Source organism: Calonectris borealis, chromosome 11, assembly GCF_964195595.1.
Source record: "Calonectris borealis chromosome 11, bCalBor7.hap1.2, whole genome shotgun sequence".
Taxonomy (NCBI): Eukaryota; Metazoa; Chordata; class Aves; order Procellariiformes; family Procellariidae; genus Calonectris; species Calonectris borealis.
Window position 1 is genome coordinate 14,182,745 of NC_134322.1, and position 17,226 is coordinate 14,199,970.

The following is a 17,226-nucleotide window of genomic DNA, read 5'->3' on the forward strand; positions in this document are numbered from 1 at the left end:
ATCCAGTTAATGATCATTTTCACCCAAACTTTATTCATAAAAGTAACACAGAACAAATGTATGACTTGTTTTCAAAAACATAAAGAATATTCATATTTTTAAATGAGTGAAAATATAATGGTTATCTCGTATTCAAGAATCAATTAAAGGTGTATGGAAACCATCTAGTTACTTATACAGTTGCAGGTACACGCAAATATGTACGTATGATAACAGCTCTTGAGTAACACAAGGAAAAGGCTAGGACATTTTTCATATATTAAAGCTCCTGGACTGATGCTCTTGCAATGCCTAGAGAGCACTGAGATCATCCCACACCCACCACCTTTGCAAACAAAACAGCTTCTTGGCTTTAGAGGTGCAGCCATGTTGCAAAACATGCCAATCCACTAAATTATTTCAAAATAACTGTAATGTATTTGTCAAAGCACGGCATTTGATGGCAGAGGAAACCGCATTTGGTCATACAGCTTCATCACCTAATCTTACACAACTCATTTTTGTACAGATCTTCTGCCTCAAAGAATGCTGAAGCTTTTCCCCTCTTATTAGCCCAGTTTTCTCACTACTTAAAATGACAAACTTCTTGTTTCTACTAGGGGTTTTTTGAAAGATCAAACTTTGTATCGCCTTCTTGTTGCCTGACGGGAAACGATAAGATGTGTTCAGCAAAGGCCGCGGGTCGGGGAGCGAGCCCCGGCGAGCCGCAGCCCCTGGCGCAGGAGAGGGACGGGCACCTGCTGGAGCTGGAGGCCGGGGAGGCTCAGGGCCTGGAATTATTCCGAGCTTCACAAAGCAATTTGCTTCCCAGGATGCTTCTCAAGAACAGCGCGCGTGGGTGATTTACAACAGCCTCAGTCAACGGCCTTCACCCTTAGTACGTCGCAGCCTTTGAAGCACTGCCGCTGCCTTCATCTAGAAAGCTCCCCAACTCCGGAAAAGCTTACGCCGTACACGTAAACCAATTCTCTCCACCGAGTGAAAGGAGAAAAATGATGAAATAAAGAATTAAAAATTCACTTTCATTGTTCCCACTACAGAATATGTTATGCTCCCACACCTGGTCTTGCTTCATCTTCACCGGGTGTTCATGCCGGCCCGAGGAATCTACTTTATACAAAGACAAGAAACTTTGCTCTTTGTAGTAAATATGTGGTGGTTGTTTTTTTTTTTCTTTGAGCTTTACTACTTTCACATATATTCGCTCGTTTTCAGTACAAAAGTGCAGTATTACTTTATTACTTACACACCCTCTTCCCCACCCCCCAAAAGATATGAATATTGGTGAATTATTTGAAAAATGAAAGATCCCCAAAACAATTCTTCAGTATGTGCTCTGGCCATTCACAGAGCACCGCATGTAACAGCAGCGGAGGCCAACACAAGGCGGTGGAGCAGCCTGGGAATTAGCAGCAGAAGCCACGGTTTGGGCGCTTGGATTATTTGTTTGTTTTCAGCCCTGCTGTATCCACAACTCGCAGGCTAAGAAACCTCGTTTGAGTTAAAATGAAGGCGTGTGCTAACAAGTGTATGCGCCAACGCAAGTACAAACCTACAGAAACTCCAGAATAATTCCAAATAATTAACCAGGACGTGACAACAGAGGTGCAGCATTAGAGCCAAGTAGTGCGCTCAGGAGCCACGTCTTCTTTCCTTTCCGCTTGGCTTTTAAACAAAGGATTCCCTGTAAAGCTTCATAAACACGCATATATCCACGCGTACCCCAATGCACCTGTTCACAAAAGTCTCTTTTCTCAGAAAAAAAAACCAAAAACCAAACTCGAAGTCAAACTCTGGGGAAGTTTTTTAGTTTAAGACACAGATGCTCCGGCGTCCGCCGCGGCTGAGGGCCGGCGCAGCCCCCGCCCAGGCCTCCCCGCCCCCCGCCACCGCAGCGGCTCCCCATCCTCGTGCTTCTGATGGGGTGCCGCTTCCCTCTCGTCACGGGAATTAACAGAAAGCAAAGTAAGTGCAACACGGAAGAGGAAAGCATTTAAATACTGTCTGGCAAAACAGGTTAGCAGGCTGGTCTCCTCCAGGCTACACAAAGAAAAGTTTCCCGATGTAAAAAAGGCAGCAGCCTTGTAAGACACAAATACTGTTAACTTCAGGCAGCAAATGCTGCGTAGCAGTTTCTAACTACATGATCTATGCCAGCATGAAATAGGCACCTTTAATTTATTCAGCTGAAACTGTCCATTTTCTACTGCCTAGAGAAGGGAAAGAGAAAGCAGGAAACATCACCATAGAAACTGGTTACTACAGATAGCTCAACCTTCCACGTGACGTAACCCTACAGATATTAAAGTCATCCTATGCGCACTAAGCTGTGGCTTTTCATCTCTAGCATCATTGCCTGGCCTTAAATCCCTGCCAAAGAAAACACCTGGTAGAAAGAACAGGTGGGAGGAAAGAGAGAGATGTTCTAATTATAAGCATTGAATCATTTCACAACATTCTCACCTCATTAATTTAGCAGAATGATTTGCAAAATCAGATTTTCATTCTATCTTTTATATAATCAGTTGATGTTAAAATCCCATTGCTGCCTAGCCTTTAGTGGGATCCAACCCTATAGCAGAAAACAAAGCACCACCACTGGTAGAAACAGGACCAAGGGCCTCTCTCGTGGGAAACACCCACGCTAGCGTGCCTACCATTCATCCCTCTTTATTTACTAGTACATAAAATCAAGTTTATGACTACATTAAAGTAAGACTAAAATACGATAAACTTCTAGAGGATTCACTGATTTACAAATCAGCCTTCTAAAAAGAGAAGGAAATTCTAGCCGAAAAATGCACTGAAATGACATAAAAATTATGGCAAGAAACAAATGAACTTTACTGAAATTGTGCCTGATTATGATGGATGAATACATACCTCTTTGCAATAGTTCAGTGTAAATTTTGAACCACCAGAATAAAACTGCTGATAGGGGAGGTAACAGTATGATTTACTTAAGGAAAGGCAGTGAATGAAATTTTAAGTAAATATTGTTACCCTTCATGATAACCCAAATTTACTGATAGCGTCACTTGCACTTACATTTCAGTATAGGGTTGGCTCTAATAAACTTAGCTTTGCTATCCAGGTAACGATCCTGTACCTTCTCTGCGGGTATGTTTCTGGCTCACCACTGATGACTTCCTCCTCTCCTCATCGGAGACGCAGGGCTGGCAGAGGCACGAGGAGGACATGCAGCCCATCCTCCCAGCCTACGCCAAAGCCACGCCATCGTGCTGGCACTCCGGGCTGGAGACAGCAGCCAGCTATCTCCAGCCGAGCATTCACAGGACCATCGCTTACTCTAAACTAGTTTAAAAAGACAATCAGAATGAAAATGTAAGGCACACAGATGAGAGACCCTTGAATTCAGAAGGAAAACAAACAATTAAATGCATATTGACGGGTCTATTTTGAAACTCAGTTTCTTGCCTAGACTCTCTTCCAGCCTCAGCAGACTGATGTGGAAACCCCACCACCTCCTAGATCACATGGAAGTGTGGAATCACCATACTTTGTTCGAGGAAGGACAAGCGGGGCTGCTGAAAGGCAATGACTTAGTGATCGCTATGTAGTGACTCTAAAAGAGTTCACAGCAGAAAAAAAATACAGGGACAAGTTTTCATTTTTCACTGGCAGGTCAGAAAGCTACCTGTATTATCACAATTTTATATAATAAGAAAATATAATAGGAAATTGCAGTATTCTCTCATACCTCATGATTTCATCTTAGATCACATGAAGAAATCAGCAGACTATAATAATTATCAAATGAGACCATATGACTCACAAAGCCTCTCTTCTGAGATATTAACCTCCTGAAGTACTAATTGACATTGCTGACAGAACGGAATTAGCAATGCAAGTGGCTGAGCAGTCGCTTCAGCAGTCAAATAATTTTCCACTTCCATTGCACAATCACAGATACTGCAGAAGGAGATACAGCTATCTTCCCATCTTAACAGCTCTTTTGGTAAGAGCTGAAAGAGTTCATGAAATGATCTACATCCTAAAAAGAAAAGGAAAAAAAAAAAAGGAAATTTCAACTCATAAAAAGCTGTCCCTAGTTTCTCAGCAAGATCTACCCATACAAATGAACTTGTCTGATTTTCCCTTCAGCAGAGATCATCTATTTATTTACTTACAGCCAGCCTCAAAACCCACAGACTTTCAGGTGTTAACCATGAAAACTTATGAGAGACACTGCCCCTCTCTCTTTCAAGGATAACCTCATTTTTAGGTAGAAATAAAGCAGCTCGTTAATGTCTGGATCAGCGAGATACCGTCAATCCTGGCAGCACTAGCTGAAGGAGCCGATGGAACGCATGGTGAAAGTCAAAGCTAAATCTGACCAAAAGCATTCGACGTGAACCTGCGGCTCGCTGAACACGGCCACCTGGAGAGAGCAGGCTGCATTATTAGGCTGGAAGAAGAAACGTGTCAACGTTAGCGAGGCGTAACTACAAAAACAGAGCACAAAGTTGTAAAAGTTCACACTGCAAAGTGTTAAACTTATTGATGCAAAACGCTAACTTATTAGAAAAGGATTTCCTGAGCTGTGTGATTTCCTTGCAGGGGGTTGCTCTGAAAACATAATTTGATGCTATTAGAATAATTTCCTTTTGGCTTTGTATTTTCACTTATACTTGGTTTATGGTGCCGCTACCGTGGATGATAGTAACTGAGCCTAGAAACACTTGAAACAGAAAAGTTTACCTTTTATATTAACAATATAAGCAGATGCATGGCTGGGTGAGTAACAGGTCGAACACAAGTCTTAACTTGACCAACGTGGATCCCCTAGAAAGAGGTCCTGACCACTCACACACGAGGCGGGAAGAGGTCCCGGTTCTTCCACTGCTGAAACCACCAAAATTTCTGCCATCTGTCCTGCGATACGCAGGCAGTCCCAGGGAAGCACCGCATTTCTATTAACAAAGCGATGCTGCTGGCTGCAGTTCGAAAAGAAAAACAAGACTTTACTCTCCTTTCATAAAAATGCCAACTAACCGGGAGGGATTGGAAAGTAGAGCATTTCCATGACAAGCAGGCTGCTGCAAAACCTCTGACCGACTCATCTGAACTCTTCCTACGACGTGAGGGAAATGGCATCATTAACTTTGCAAAAGAATCAAAACAGAAATTATGGATATTCTTAAGGCAGTAGCAGTCTTTGGGCACGGAGCGTATTTTCTGTCCTGTTGCTCAGCAACAGCCATTTATATACCTCTTGTAGAGTTTAAGGCCCGATATTTAGAAAGTATTAATTTAAAAAGACATTTATTTCATGATATATAGTGGGGAAAATACATGTGATGATTTGTATTAATGTTTTATCTGAAAAATAATCTCACATAGTTAGTTTACCTAATAGGAAGATCAAAAGTCCCATATTATCCCATAAATCTCTGACTTGTGGGAATTCCCTGCGCGGCCACATGCGGAGCTCCCAAACGGCGGCCGGGAGACAGTGGTGACCCAGGCTCCCAGTTACACCCAACGACACCACCACCGCGAGCTTGCATACCACTGATTTGGGTCGACGTGCCGCAGCACTGAAGGTCGGGCAGGTGAGGCACTGCATCCTTCACCGCGCACAAGGAAACCACCTGAATCGCTGCTCGATGAAAAAGAATCTGTTGTACTTGAGTATTTCATCTCCTGTATAAATATCCATTACATTTGACTCCTAAGGACATAAAAGTTTGAGGTATTTTTTTTTCTTTTAAGCATTTTTATAAGGCATTCTGCGTATTTAGGGCCTGATGACTTGTAACACCAAAACCAACTTGTACGTTGTTTGCCAAACATGCCTTGATTGTACAAGGTGCAATCAAAAACTATCGGCGTCCCACAAAGAATCGCTGCAGCAAGATTTACATCGTCAGCCACTGGGAAAATGTCCGGTGACTCACATTTACCTGAAACTTCACCTTACTTCAAAGTGATGCAAAAAAAGCTAAATCCCAAACACAGGATATATATACATGCTACTACAGGCAAATTTGATCAGCAAACAGACGTAAATTTTTTTATTGCTTTAAATATTACAATTATTAGCAAGCTTTCCACTGAAATTCAGAGAAAATGGTCACCCTGCAAATCTACACACTGGGCCAGACATCAAGGCCAGAAAACTCAGTGTTTTACTTTAAACTACTACTTTAAACTTTAAATCAAAGAATGGTATATTCCCAGGTTGTAGTTGATATGATTTTTATAAGAAAGTCCTTTAAGGAGTTAAAACACATGAAATGTTTAAAAGTTGTGAATTTTCTTCATCTTTAAAAACATAGCTTTCTACATTTCGTGTTGATTGTACTTGACCTTCTCTTCAAAATGCCGTACGGAGGGAGACAGGTCTGGTTTATACTCAGTCGTCACTAACCCAGACGGTACTTCAGCTATGGAAATGTTGCCCATTCACCCCCCTAAGCTGCTGCACACGGGAACGGCGTTTGCCAGCTCCTGTTGTGTTTGACAGACCCCCTTCACCGAGGCTCTCCTCCGCCCGCCCCAGCGGCCACAGCACAGCCTCGCGCTGCGGGACGCACTCAGCCGGTGGTGCCAGCAGCAGCCACCGTGAAAACCGCTGGACAGCGATGGGATGCCACATGCAACACCGCCTGGGCACGGCATGAATTTGCCCGCACGATGCTTCTAACGGGGCTTAATTAAGGCTGTATTATCAATTACAGAAAAATAAACCGTGTTTCACAAAGTGCCACACAAAGACTGGACAGACAGCCTGGCCAGCGTGTTAAAAGGAAAGTGCAGCTACGCCCTCCCCTGCGTCCCCGCCGCTGCCCGGAGCCCGCGCAGGGTGACGAGCGCGATGCCCCTGCACCGCTGCGCCGGCGCGCCTGCCCCGTCTGCCCGCGGGACTCCTCGTACACCACCCGTCACCGCAACCTACAGCGTAATAACCCGCAACAGCGAGCCGGTGAAACAGCAGTACTTCTATCTCACTCGCTGCAGTACGCTACTCTCATTTAATTCAGCACGCTTCTCAAGAACTGTCCATTTAAAGCAAATCAGGCTTAAAAAAATATATTCAAAGAAAAATCAATGTTTAAGAAAATTTTGTGTTTGAAAGAGTTTTGATTTCTAGACCCGTCACAGGAATGAACGTGGCTCTGAAAGATCTTCAGAAAAGATGGCAGTTACAGCTAGATCAAAACCACCAGTGTTTTGGTCACTCCTTGGGACACAAAACAGCTGAATAACCACAATAAGATCAGCGAAAACGTTGAGCAGAAGTGTGACGCCTATCCCAGGCTGAGCCACAGGAAAATATTCTGACGCATGTAAAACCTCATTTGGGGTGATACCCACAGAGGGAGGCACACACTGTATTGCATTTCGATCCGTACCACCAAAACGAAGGCCGACACTGAATTATATGCTAGTGATTTCAAAAAGAAGTTAATTATAAGTCTGCCTTAAAACACCTAATTCAGCCAACCTGAAAAACATGTTACAAGAGCTGTAGAAGAGTGGCCACAAGAAATTTAAGGGCAAATGAAACAACTACAGCTATCCCCTGAATATGAAGCTAATGAGACATGTCGCATTGAAGAAAGAGTATTAGGAAAAGGATGCATAATTTCGTGTTTGTGTGCTTACAACATTTGTGTGCTTACCCAATGTTGTGGGTATATTACAAAAATACTCCAATTTAAAAATTAAAAAAAAGCCAATACTTAAGGAATACACAAAAAACCATTTAACATGTTCTGATTAGCTTCATGGGTGCCTGAATTTAAGAGCCAAGAAAACAAATACTATGAGGTCAAATGAAACAAGTGGTTGTAGGATTTTGTTTTAACAGTAAAACGATGCAAGCCATAATATAGACTTCACAGCATAATTAACTAAATGCTGAAATAAGAATTATTTAAAGACCACTGGTACAAATTCAGTCAAGACCTTCATGTTTCTTACATATTTTTACACGCCGATGTCCGTCCCACAACGAAACGTTGATTTCAGTTCCTAAATGGATCCAAGATCTCCCAGAAGCTTTTTACAACTATTTTCCCCAAAGTTTCCAGAAGCCTGACCCCCAGGAGGCAGGATAACTGAATCACTGCTGGCAAGACGCAGCGCAGCCCAAGCTTTGCTCGGGGACCGACGGGGCTCCTGGCGCTGGCTGCAGCTGGTTGTTCATCCCGGGTTCACACGCGCAGAAAGAGGGAGCGTTGTCTCTTGTCCCAGTGCCTCTGCTTCAGCGCAGAGCCATCTGCACCACTGCCACGGCGTTATCTGGTGTATCTAGCACTCGCTTAGGCAGGAAGGGAAAATAAAGGGCTGTATTGATCGGACAGATGCACTGCGCCGCGCCGTGCGGCAGCGCTGGAGTCTGAAACAAGAAGTTATTGAGAAAAAAGTAGTGGAGCCATAATTGATCACCTAGCTCAGAGAGGTGAAAGAAGGCTAAATTTTCTGATATCTGTAAAACAGCTGAAGTAGGGACAATTGCTGACTGAACTGTGAAAGCTTAATTTAAAAGTTAAAAATGAAAGGAAAGATATTTGGCGTAAACTTCGATAGTAAATAAGGCTGTACTTGAGCTCAAGTCCAAACAACATTTGTTTGTTTTTACTTAATCCTAGCCCCCCCCACAAAGTCACATCGAAAGTAAAACACCTGCTTGAGGTTCTAAAAATCCAAAATTAACTGATTATTTTTTGTTAGAATGACACAGAAGCCCCAGGCTGAGATGTAGTTACATCACTAAAACAGAGCTTTTACTGACTTAGCTTGAGTTATTCAAGGAAAACTAGTTTTACTTAGCTAATTCAGAACATAATTCTGCCATTATGGTCAAGCCCACACCTCAGACACCTTTCTGCCATATTATAACAGCAACCTGACATCAGTGAAGCACATCTAATGAAGCTATATTTAGTCCCACCATTTTTTCATGGGAAATTAACAGCAAGTCCCCATGCAAGGAAACCAGAATGACCCGGCAAGCTCTAACTCAAAGCCAGCGAGCAGAGTTAAACCTCCCAAAGAGCCCCCACAAGCGTCAGGGGAAGCTGTGAAAGCAGAACTAGGGTTAACGGCCACAGCACTGCTTTCAGAAACTCTCCGGCAAGAGCGGCTGCGTTTCTTCCCCTGCGATCTCCAGCCCTGTCCTAGTGAATCCCCCCCAAAAGCACGCGCACGAGCTGCTGGGTGCAGCAGGGCCGCGCTGGCTGCACCCCTGGGACCCGAGTGCCGCCTGGTCCAGCCCATTTCATTCTAACCTTGATTAGCATGAGAAATTATGGAAAATACCTCTGCGTTGGAGAGGGGAGTAAAATTAAAACCTTTCACGCTAGTTGGAAATTGTACACCATATTTAGCCTTAGAGAAATTATTCCACTCCTTTTCTCTACAAGTGTTATCTATTTGATCGTTTGCAAAAAGTTGATATTGCCTTTGTATTTCCAATGCATAAGACTGTCTGAAGGAGGAAGTGCACTCGACATCAAATTCTAACAACTTCTGCAAATGCTTCTCCTCACATAAGATTTTTCTAAGAGAGACAATGTCCCAAACAATGAAATTATTGCCTGGCATGTTTGAAAAAGTCTTCTTTATATATCTCCAGATCACAAGGCAAAACTCTTACTTACTTTAAACCTTTATTAATAAACTATTACACTAATAAGCTGTTCTATGCTTGGCTGTACAGCCTTCACCTATGTCAAAACCAAGAAAACAACCAAACATATTCTACTTACTTTAACATACATATAGTCTAAACCATCTATTTCCATCCCGTATCTCTTGTAACACAGATTTTCAGCACTTTCAGAGGCAGTTGGTGTTTCCTTTCCAGGCAAAACAGGCTCAATCTCCATGGAAAATATTTCCATACTTCTTGTATTGGTGTACACTAACTCATAAGGCAACTTGGGAATCTCTCTCTCTGGTTTCCTCAGCAAAACAACTGAGGTCATCTGCTTTAAAGACACTTATGAATAACCCATGGAGTCTGCAGAGAGTAACGTGTGACAAGACATGTTGGGGCAATGAATTCCTGCATTGTTAGACCGACTCATAGTATTTTTAGTTTATTTCTCTGGCTCTACAAAGAGCAAGAGTGTCCTCCTGTAAGTCACAAAGTAATCGCAAAATTCTCTTGTCTTGTGATAATCAAATGGAAGAACTCAAAGACACCGCCGGTAACTGCAGCAAGACTTTATGATTTTTCATATCCATTTACAAAAAAAGAGACTATATGGGTATGAAAGTCACTCGGATGAGAAGTCTCTGTTCTTCTAGAAACGTGCTAGAAGCTAGAAGTGTGCAGTTTACATCTAACCACACAGCAATCTTAGGAAACTTGATACGACAAGTCACACACACCGTATTTCCCCCATGTTAACTACTATAAAGACAGAATGAGAGCTCTTCAAAGCAATGCTGCTTTAGCCTTTACATTTAATTTTAAAGCGAGGGCTCTCATCAGATCACAGTGTAAGTAAGTAGCCTGGAAGAGTCTGCTCTCAACCATCCCCACTGTCTCCTAAGAGCTAAATAAACTCCACATGCCACTTCTGCTAATTACCGGTGGCAGCTTTTATTCTATTTGAATTACCCTGGCAGCCTTGCCTCCAGCCACACCTGAAGCGGGGTTAAAAGGCAAAAATCAAGACTTGATGAGCAATGAGGGAAATGCAACAGCTTTCAAGATGTTCAGAACATAACCACAACTTCCACCAAACAGCGTGGAGGTAACAGACTCGAAGACGACCCTGCAGGCACAGCTGCATTCTGCATTCCTGACCGCTTCTCCTCCAGTTTAATCATCACACTGCTCCCCCAGACCGTTCATCAGCATGGTGACTTCTCATTCATACTTGCTTATTTGAGGTTAGGTTTGTTCCTTCTTCTCCCTTAACATTTTAAGAAGCTTTACCCCAGCCTTCAGTACCTCCATGCCATTATTACTCAGGGAAAGATCTGTGACAATTCTTGCTATTGTCCCCGATTAACAGGCCAAAGAAATTAAATCCATGCCACTAAGGAGAACAGATGGTGTAAAGACAGAAGATCTCTGCTTTTTTAAGTAATCAATTTTCACCTTCTTCAGAATTTGCATTAAAATTTGCAGATACTCACATTAAAAGTTGGGTCAACATCTGCAAGCCACACAGACATTCAGTAGGAGCGAAGTCTTTAAACTTCATTAGTAGTGCCTAACCCTTCCTGTGCTTACCTTCCAGCTGCTTAACGCCCGGCATTCAGCAGGACGGGCACTCCTCTAACGTAATCGCACCAAGTATTACCCTCTTTTTAAAAACAAACAAACAAAACACCTCACACAAATAAAATCCCACAAACCTTTTAGCCAGCACTGATCTCTTCTTTACATTTTATTTGTATATAAATATACACTAAGATACATAGAAATAAAACTACTAAATACTGCAATTAACTGAGAGCAGGCAGCAAAGCAGCTATAATGTGACAGAAAAGGCGCGGGTTATGACCTGGACGGCCAGGAACAGGAGGACCACAAAATCATCAAGATTGTCAGCTCGATAACTCTGGGGCTTTTCACATCTGCGCGGTGCTGGGCAGTTCAGGTTATCCGTCTCACACAGTATTTCACATCAGGCTGCTGCCTGTAGCTAACTGAGAAAGTGGGCTATGCTAAAAGAAGATGAATGGAACCATTATCTCCCTGAGATGGTGGGGGTCCTGAAAGCAGAAGCTACTCCTGAAAATACACTCTTGCTATTAAATATTAAAATTGGGTTTTAAGTAGGCAGGTCCTAATTCACTGCAATACTGCATACACTGAGCTTAACACAAAGAACCTGACAAGACGACATCCCTAGGATATGTTTTTGTTTGTTTTCCTGCACAAATTATGCTGACCAGGTATACGACAGCAAAGTTATTTCCCTGCAATAGGGGGAAATAGAGAATAAAAGGCCCAATCCTTCAGATTTACATGCTTGATTTCAAAGCATAAAATTAAGCAATGTGATTACTCACACAGAATAAAGATAAATCTTTGCAGGATCAGGCTTAAGCAAACCCAGGGTTAAGCAAACCCTGAGAACAAGGAGGAAATGATGCAGTCCTAAGCAAAGGGTGGCACAGAGCGCGGCACTGGCACGGGCATGAAAGTGCTGTTCTCTGCCAGGAAAGTCACTAAAAGCCTTGCTATTAGCATTGGTAAATGAGGCCTTAGCAACCCAATCATACAACTCTCCATCCTGGATGCAGCTCAAAAGTAAAGCCAACACAAGGAAAAAGTTACTCTACAAAAAGCCTTTGAATTCAACACAGTTTGAATTTTCTCTGTCTCCCATGATAACAGGTTTAATTTTGTGCCTAATGCATTTCTACTTACTTACGTGGTGTATCATGAGTGGGGTTATGGTCTATGAAAATAACTTAAGCAGAAGGATATAGTTTGAGGGAAAAGTCAAAGTCACAGACATGATGAAAATTTCCAGGAACCCCGAGTTTGTTCTGACCCTAACACCGTATTTGCTGCAACAAGAACCAGCTACTGTTAAGGGAAAATAGGGAGTTCCTCCTTGCTATTTCAGCAGCAGAGAAGACGAGCAGAAGGTGCACCCTGCTGCTGCCACTCGTTGGAGTAGTTTGCTAACGAAGCAGCAGGAACAATAGCCTTGCCCAAACACCGCTTCTTGGCCCAACTGTACAAATACTCGCTATCAGAGTCAAGCACGATACAGCAGTAGTAAACAGTGCTCCACCACAGCGAGCGCAAAATTAGATCAGAGATAACCTCTGCTCCTTCAAGCATACAAAAGAAAACCCAACCAAGCAAAGGAGCTCAGGCTCCGCTCATCCCTAACTTCATACGTGCAAACCAAGCTAAGCTGACTTTAATCAAGAGGCATAAAACAAACCATGGGCTCTTATCAGAGGAGCTCTTGCTGCTTGACAGCACAAAGTGAAACCGGGTCCATCATCCTCCCCCTCGCCGAGATGCCTTTCAAAGGTCTGTACGCATGCTCATATACACATGCGGGTGTCAAAGACTCTAGTAATATAAACAAGACTTCAAATAGTTAAATATTTGTTCTGTGTATGCTTTCTGTTTTCAAATAATGAAATCCGAATTCAACGAATGTCCCGCAGGACACCCCGAGTGCCCGGCTCCTCCGGGGTCCGCTGCAGAGGCTGTTCTGACTTGCCAGAAACCCAGGCACCATCCCGCTGGCACACCGGACAGCGGACTTGCCAGCTGCGCACTGCTTTTCCCTCACAGCAGAAACCATCTACAATTAACCTTACTATCACTTCTTGCTTTTTTTAAATCCTATTAAAAATAGACCATCCAGAAACAGTGAAACCTTGTGATAATGGACGTTTCTGTGACTTCCTCCAATTCAACTGGTTCAATGAGCAAATTTCAATAACAAAAATGCTTTCTTTAGAAAGTCCTACAGAGATTAAACAATGAGGTTCATTAAAGAGAGAGACAAATTACTCTGTTATGAGAACACATGGAGAGGATTAAACTCCCAAGGGCCCCACAGAGACCCTAAGAGCCAGGTACACCTGTCTGACCGGCCGCCTATCCCTTCCAACCAACCTGGAGCTCTGTGGCTCACCAAAAGATAACGGTGGTCATTGCGCACATTTCCTGACATAGCAGGAGCTCGACCGTGCTTTACCTGATCATTTATTTATCTAAAATATAATAGTAATCCATTACCTAAGCCATCTGGCACATGCTATAAAATCACTGCAGTAGAAACAGACTGCAAATAACCAGTGGCAGCTCGATGTACAGACTTTATTATTCTGCAAGGACTGCTGATGACAGTGTGTGGGGGATCCCACATAATCCACTAATATGATTAGGTAAATGTTTTAACATGATACTCAAAGAATTAAACAAATAAGACCAATTCTTATAAATGGGACCTTCGCAATTATTCTTTACATCTAACAAAGAATTCACACAACTTTCAAGATTAGGTCTACAGCAAAAGAAAAAATTTTATAATACAAAGCTACGATCTCCTCTCCCCCAAAAGTAGCTCCCAACGATGCTTCACTTTCAGTGTTCCATTAGGCCCTCCCAAAAGCTCTTTGTGGGCTGCGAGGAGCTTTCACAAACAGCTGCTATCCCCCCGGCCCCACCGCCCTGCCCAGGGTGGTATCGCTTCCTCCTCCGGGCACACTCAGTGCCCAGGGGAGCAGCTCCGGCACAGACTGAGCTCCGAGACAAACCATCACTCATCTTGCTTCCCAAGGCTTACAGATTCTTTCAACAAGAATGATAGATTGCTGACGTGTCGCAAAACTGCCGTTAGAAAGCTAAGAGTTTTTTCAGTTTCTTAGGCTGCTATGGCTGGCATTCGACTACAGGAAACATCTTTTTTACAAAAACATAATAAAATGTCAACGTTAGGTTAAACCAAGCATTGTTAGACCGTTGGGTGATTATATCCCCAGCACTTTCAGTTTAAAGGCAATAGGAATAAAGTTGGTGCACACGGCTGTGAGTTGTCACTGGCAGCTGCCATCACGTTTATTGCGGTGACACAGCAGGTCCCTGAAGCAGAAAAGCAACTGAAATATCCCCTCTTCTGCTGCTGCATTAGATTTTTAGAAGACAAGAGGCAGAGATACAGTTATAAGATATACTGTAAAGGCTCAGTGTCATTTGCAGATGTAATTGCTTGACAGTACACATTTGATTTCTGCAACAGCCTCTCTGCTCTGAACTACTCAGGTCCCACTCAGAGGCAGAGCGGGACGCCCAGGTTGCGCGTGGAGATGAACAACTCCCATCTCTGCATTACTGGGCAGCACGGCTCTGGAAGAACAAAGCAGCGATCTACTGAGACAACTGGTTACTGTTCAGTGTTTAGAAAACACTTCTGTCACATGCAATAGTTTGAACAGCAATATGCAAGACTACATAATTAAGGGAGCTTTTTTTTAATGCCCAAGAAAAGCCCACTAATGAGAACAGAAATTTGGAAATACAGTTATATCTTCTCTCTTATGCTCGGGTTGTTTTTTTGCTGTATTTCCCTCCCCATGTACCATTAAAGAGCCATAACCTGGTCAGAATCTGTCTTTTGCCATTCTGGCTTGCAAGGAGCCAGCACAACTGAAGGAGAAGACCAGCTCTTGTACAGCCTGGCTTCAAACCCGACGCACCTGCCTGCAGACAGCCCCAGGGAAGCAAGAAAGGGCTCCTTGCGACGCTGGGGACTGCACAAGTTTTTTTTTTTGTTCTATGCAGTCCCCTCTGACACTCCCTAACTCAATTTACTGCTTATAAACCCTCAAACTGAACCACTTCAAGGAGAGAGCGGCAGGACTGAAGGTCAGCTACTGAGTTCAGCTTGCCCAGACCGTGCTGCCCAGCGAAAACTGTTTACTGATTCCTCTATGTTCAAAGGAATATTTCTACTCGCTTTTAACTGAAATTGGATTAGGCCCTGAAGTAGGAGCAAGCTAGCTGGAGCTAGCTGCCCCTAATCTCAAAGATACTGGGAAGGGAGGAACATATTGGTAGCAGCAAGAATGAAAATAAATGAATGTCTGACTGAATGGATAAATAAGTAAATAAGCGCATTGCACACAGCCATACAAAACTGAAACAGAAATCCCGAGAGGGCAAGGCAGCATGCTCTGGGAAAGCACAGCATGAAACAGAAACAACTCAAACCCAGGGAAAAAAAAGGACGGAAATGGAGAACAAAAATGACTGAATGATGCCAGCTCTTCACTCTGACTTTAAAAGGGGCAGCATAAGCAGTATCTGATCTGCTTTGTTAATTTTCACGTGCAGGCAATGAGAGCGTGTGCTGGGGCTTGGTTTTAACACCTGAAACTCACAAAGGTGATGTCTAACGCGGAACGTGGCGGTTCGGCCAGTGCAGAGAAGTCAGATGAGTTCCAGGTCTAGGCAAAGTGTTCTCACTTGTTCTTAATTTCCAAGGAAAGCAGATTACACTTAACAAATCTGACGCATGGCCTAGATTGTCCCTATCCATTTTTATGGGTCAGCAGAAGTAGGTATATATCTGTTGTTGGTCAACGGTTTCTGAAATGCTGATCACCTACATCCCAGCACCGCTCAGCGGGGCTACGGTGATCCAGGAAACACACTGAGATTCTCCTAAGTTTGTTTCCAAAGTCAAAGAACCAAAACTTTCAGAAACGATCTTACAGCAAGACCACCAACCTGCCACTGACAGATGTCCAATAGGATAAGTTAAACAGAGCTCATAGGCATAATATTTTAAATAAGAATGCCTGGTATAATACCTATGGAGCAGTTTTAAACTACTGGACCCCAAAATTGAAGCTAATGCCTTCAAGCAGAGTCTGTATTTGCAGCGTCACCGGGCACAGGAATACAAAGCCTGGCACCGTTTGGGCCCGTTGTTCACAACTAGCTTGCCAGTGCGCTACAGCCAGTCCTTTAACTTAAATCCAAATGTCCAGATTAACTACAACGATGTGCGACAACAAGGCTGTCTATATGGTCACCAAGTTTAGGTAAACACCTGGATGAATCAAAAGAATAGGATTTTTCTAGGAGTGGCACGACTTCTCCAAAAATGTATATCGCTGGTTTCTAACAAAAAATAATTTAGCTTGGGAAAATAAGAGCTCCTTTATGCTATTTCAAGATGGCACACATGGTTGGGACAGTGGGTGCTATTTTTACGCTGGCATGCAAAGAAACCAAATTTGAAGGCTTAAGAGTGCATATTAGCAAAACTGGACACACTGAAGCATGCAGTAGGGAGCCCCACTTCCACAAACAATAGCTGGAAATAAGTCTACTTCTCCCATTCTCAGACAACATTTGAAGAGATGCCGACAACTTCTTTGCAACATTGGTCACCCAGTCATTAACATAATTTTACCAACTGTTGTTCCAAGTAACTCACATGAACAACCCAGCTACCTGAACAACTCGGGCAAGCTGGGACGTGGGTTTCCAGTGGGAGAGCTGCCAAGTACTTCGCTTCAGGACACACACATGCACACACACAGCCAGCAACGATGCGCTGCAAATTCATACCCTACCCTGCTTGCCAGCGAAATATCTATGCCAATACCATACGTTAAGTGTGGATGCTATACTGGAAGCTCTGGTACTTTAAGCAGCTGTCCTGGACGACAATCATTACTCTGCCTGCCAGTATAAAAAAGATGTGAAAGTCGCTCTTTCTGTGCCTGCATATGGCTCTAAAGAGG

The 17,226-nt window shown here is 43.2% G+C and overlaps 1 protein-coding gene across 2 annotated transcripts in view; it reads right to left on the reverse strand.

Moving 5' to 3' along the window:
- MYO5A (myosin VA) overlaps nt 1-13,246 on the reverse strand; it is a 97,682-nt gene extending 84,436 nt beyond the window's left edge. For both annotated transcript variants that reach the window (XM_075160089.1, XM_075160088.1), the window contains exon 1: nt 12,897-13,246. In XM_075160089.1, the coding sequence (XP_075016190.1) occupies nt 12,897-12,899 (3 nt within the window). In that variant the 5' untranslated portion in view covers nt 12,900-13,246. The remainder of the gene's footprint in view (nt 1-12,896) is intronic.
- Between the last annotated feature and the right edge of the window lie 3,980 nt (nt 13,247-17,226).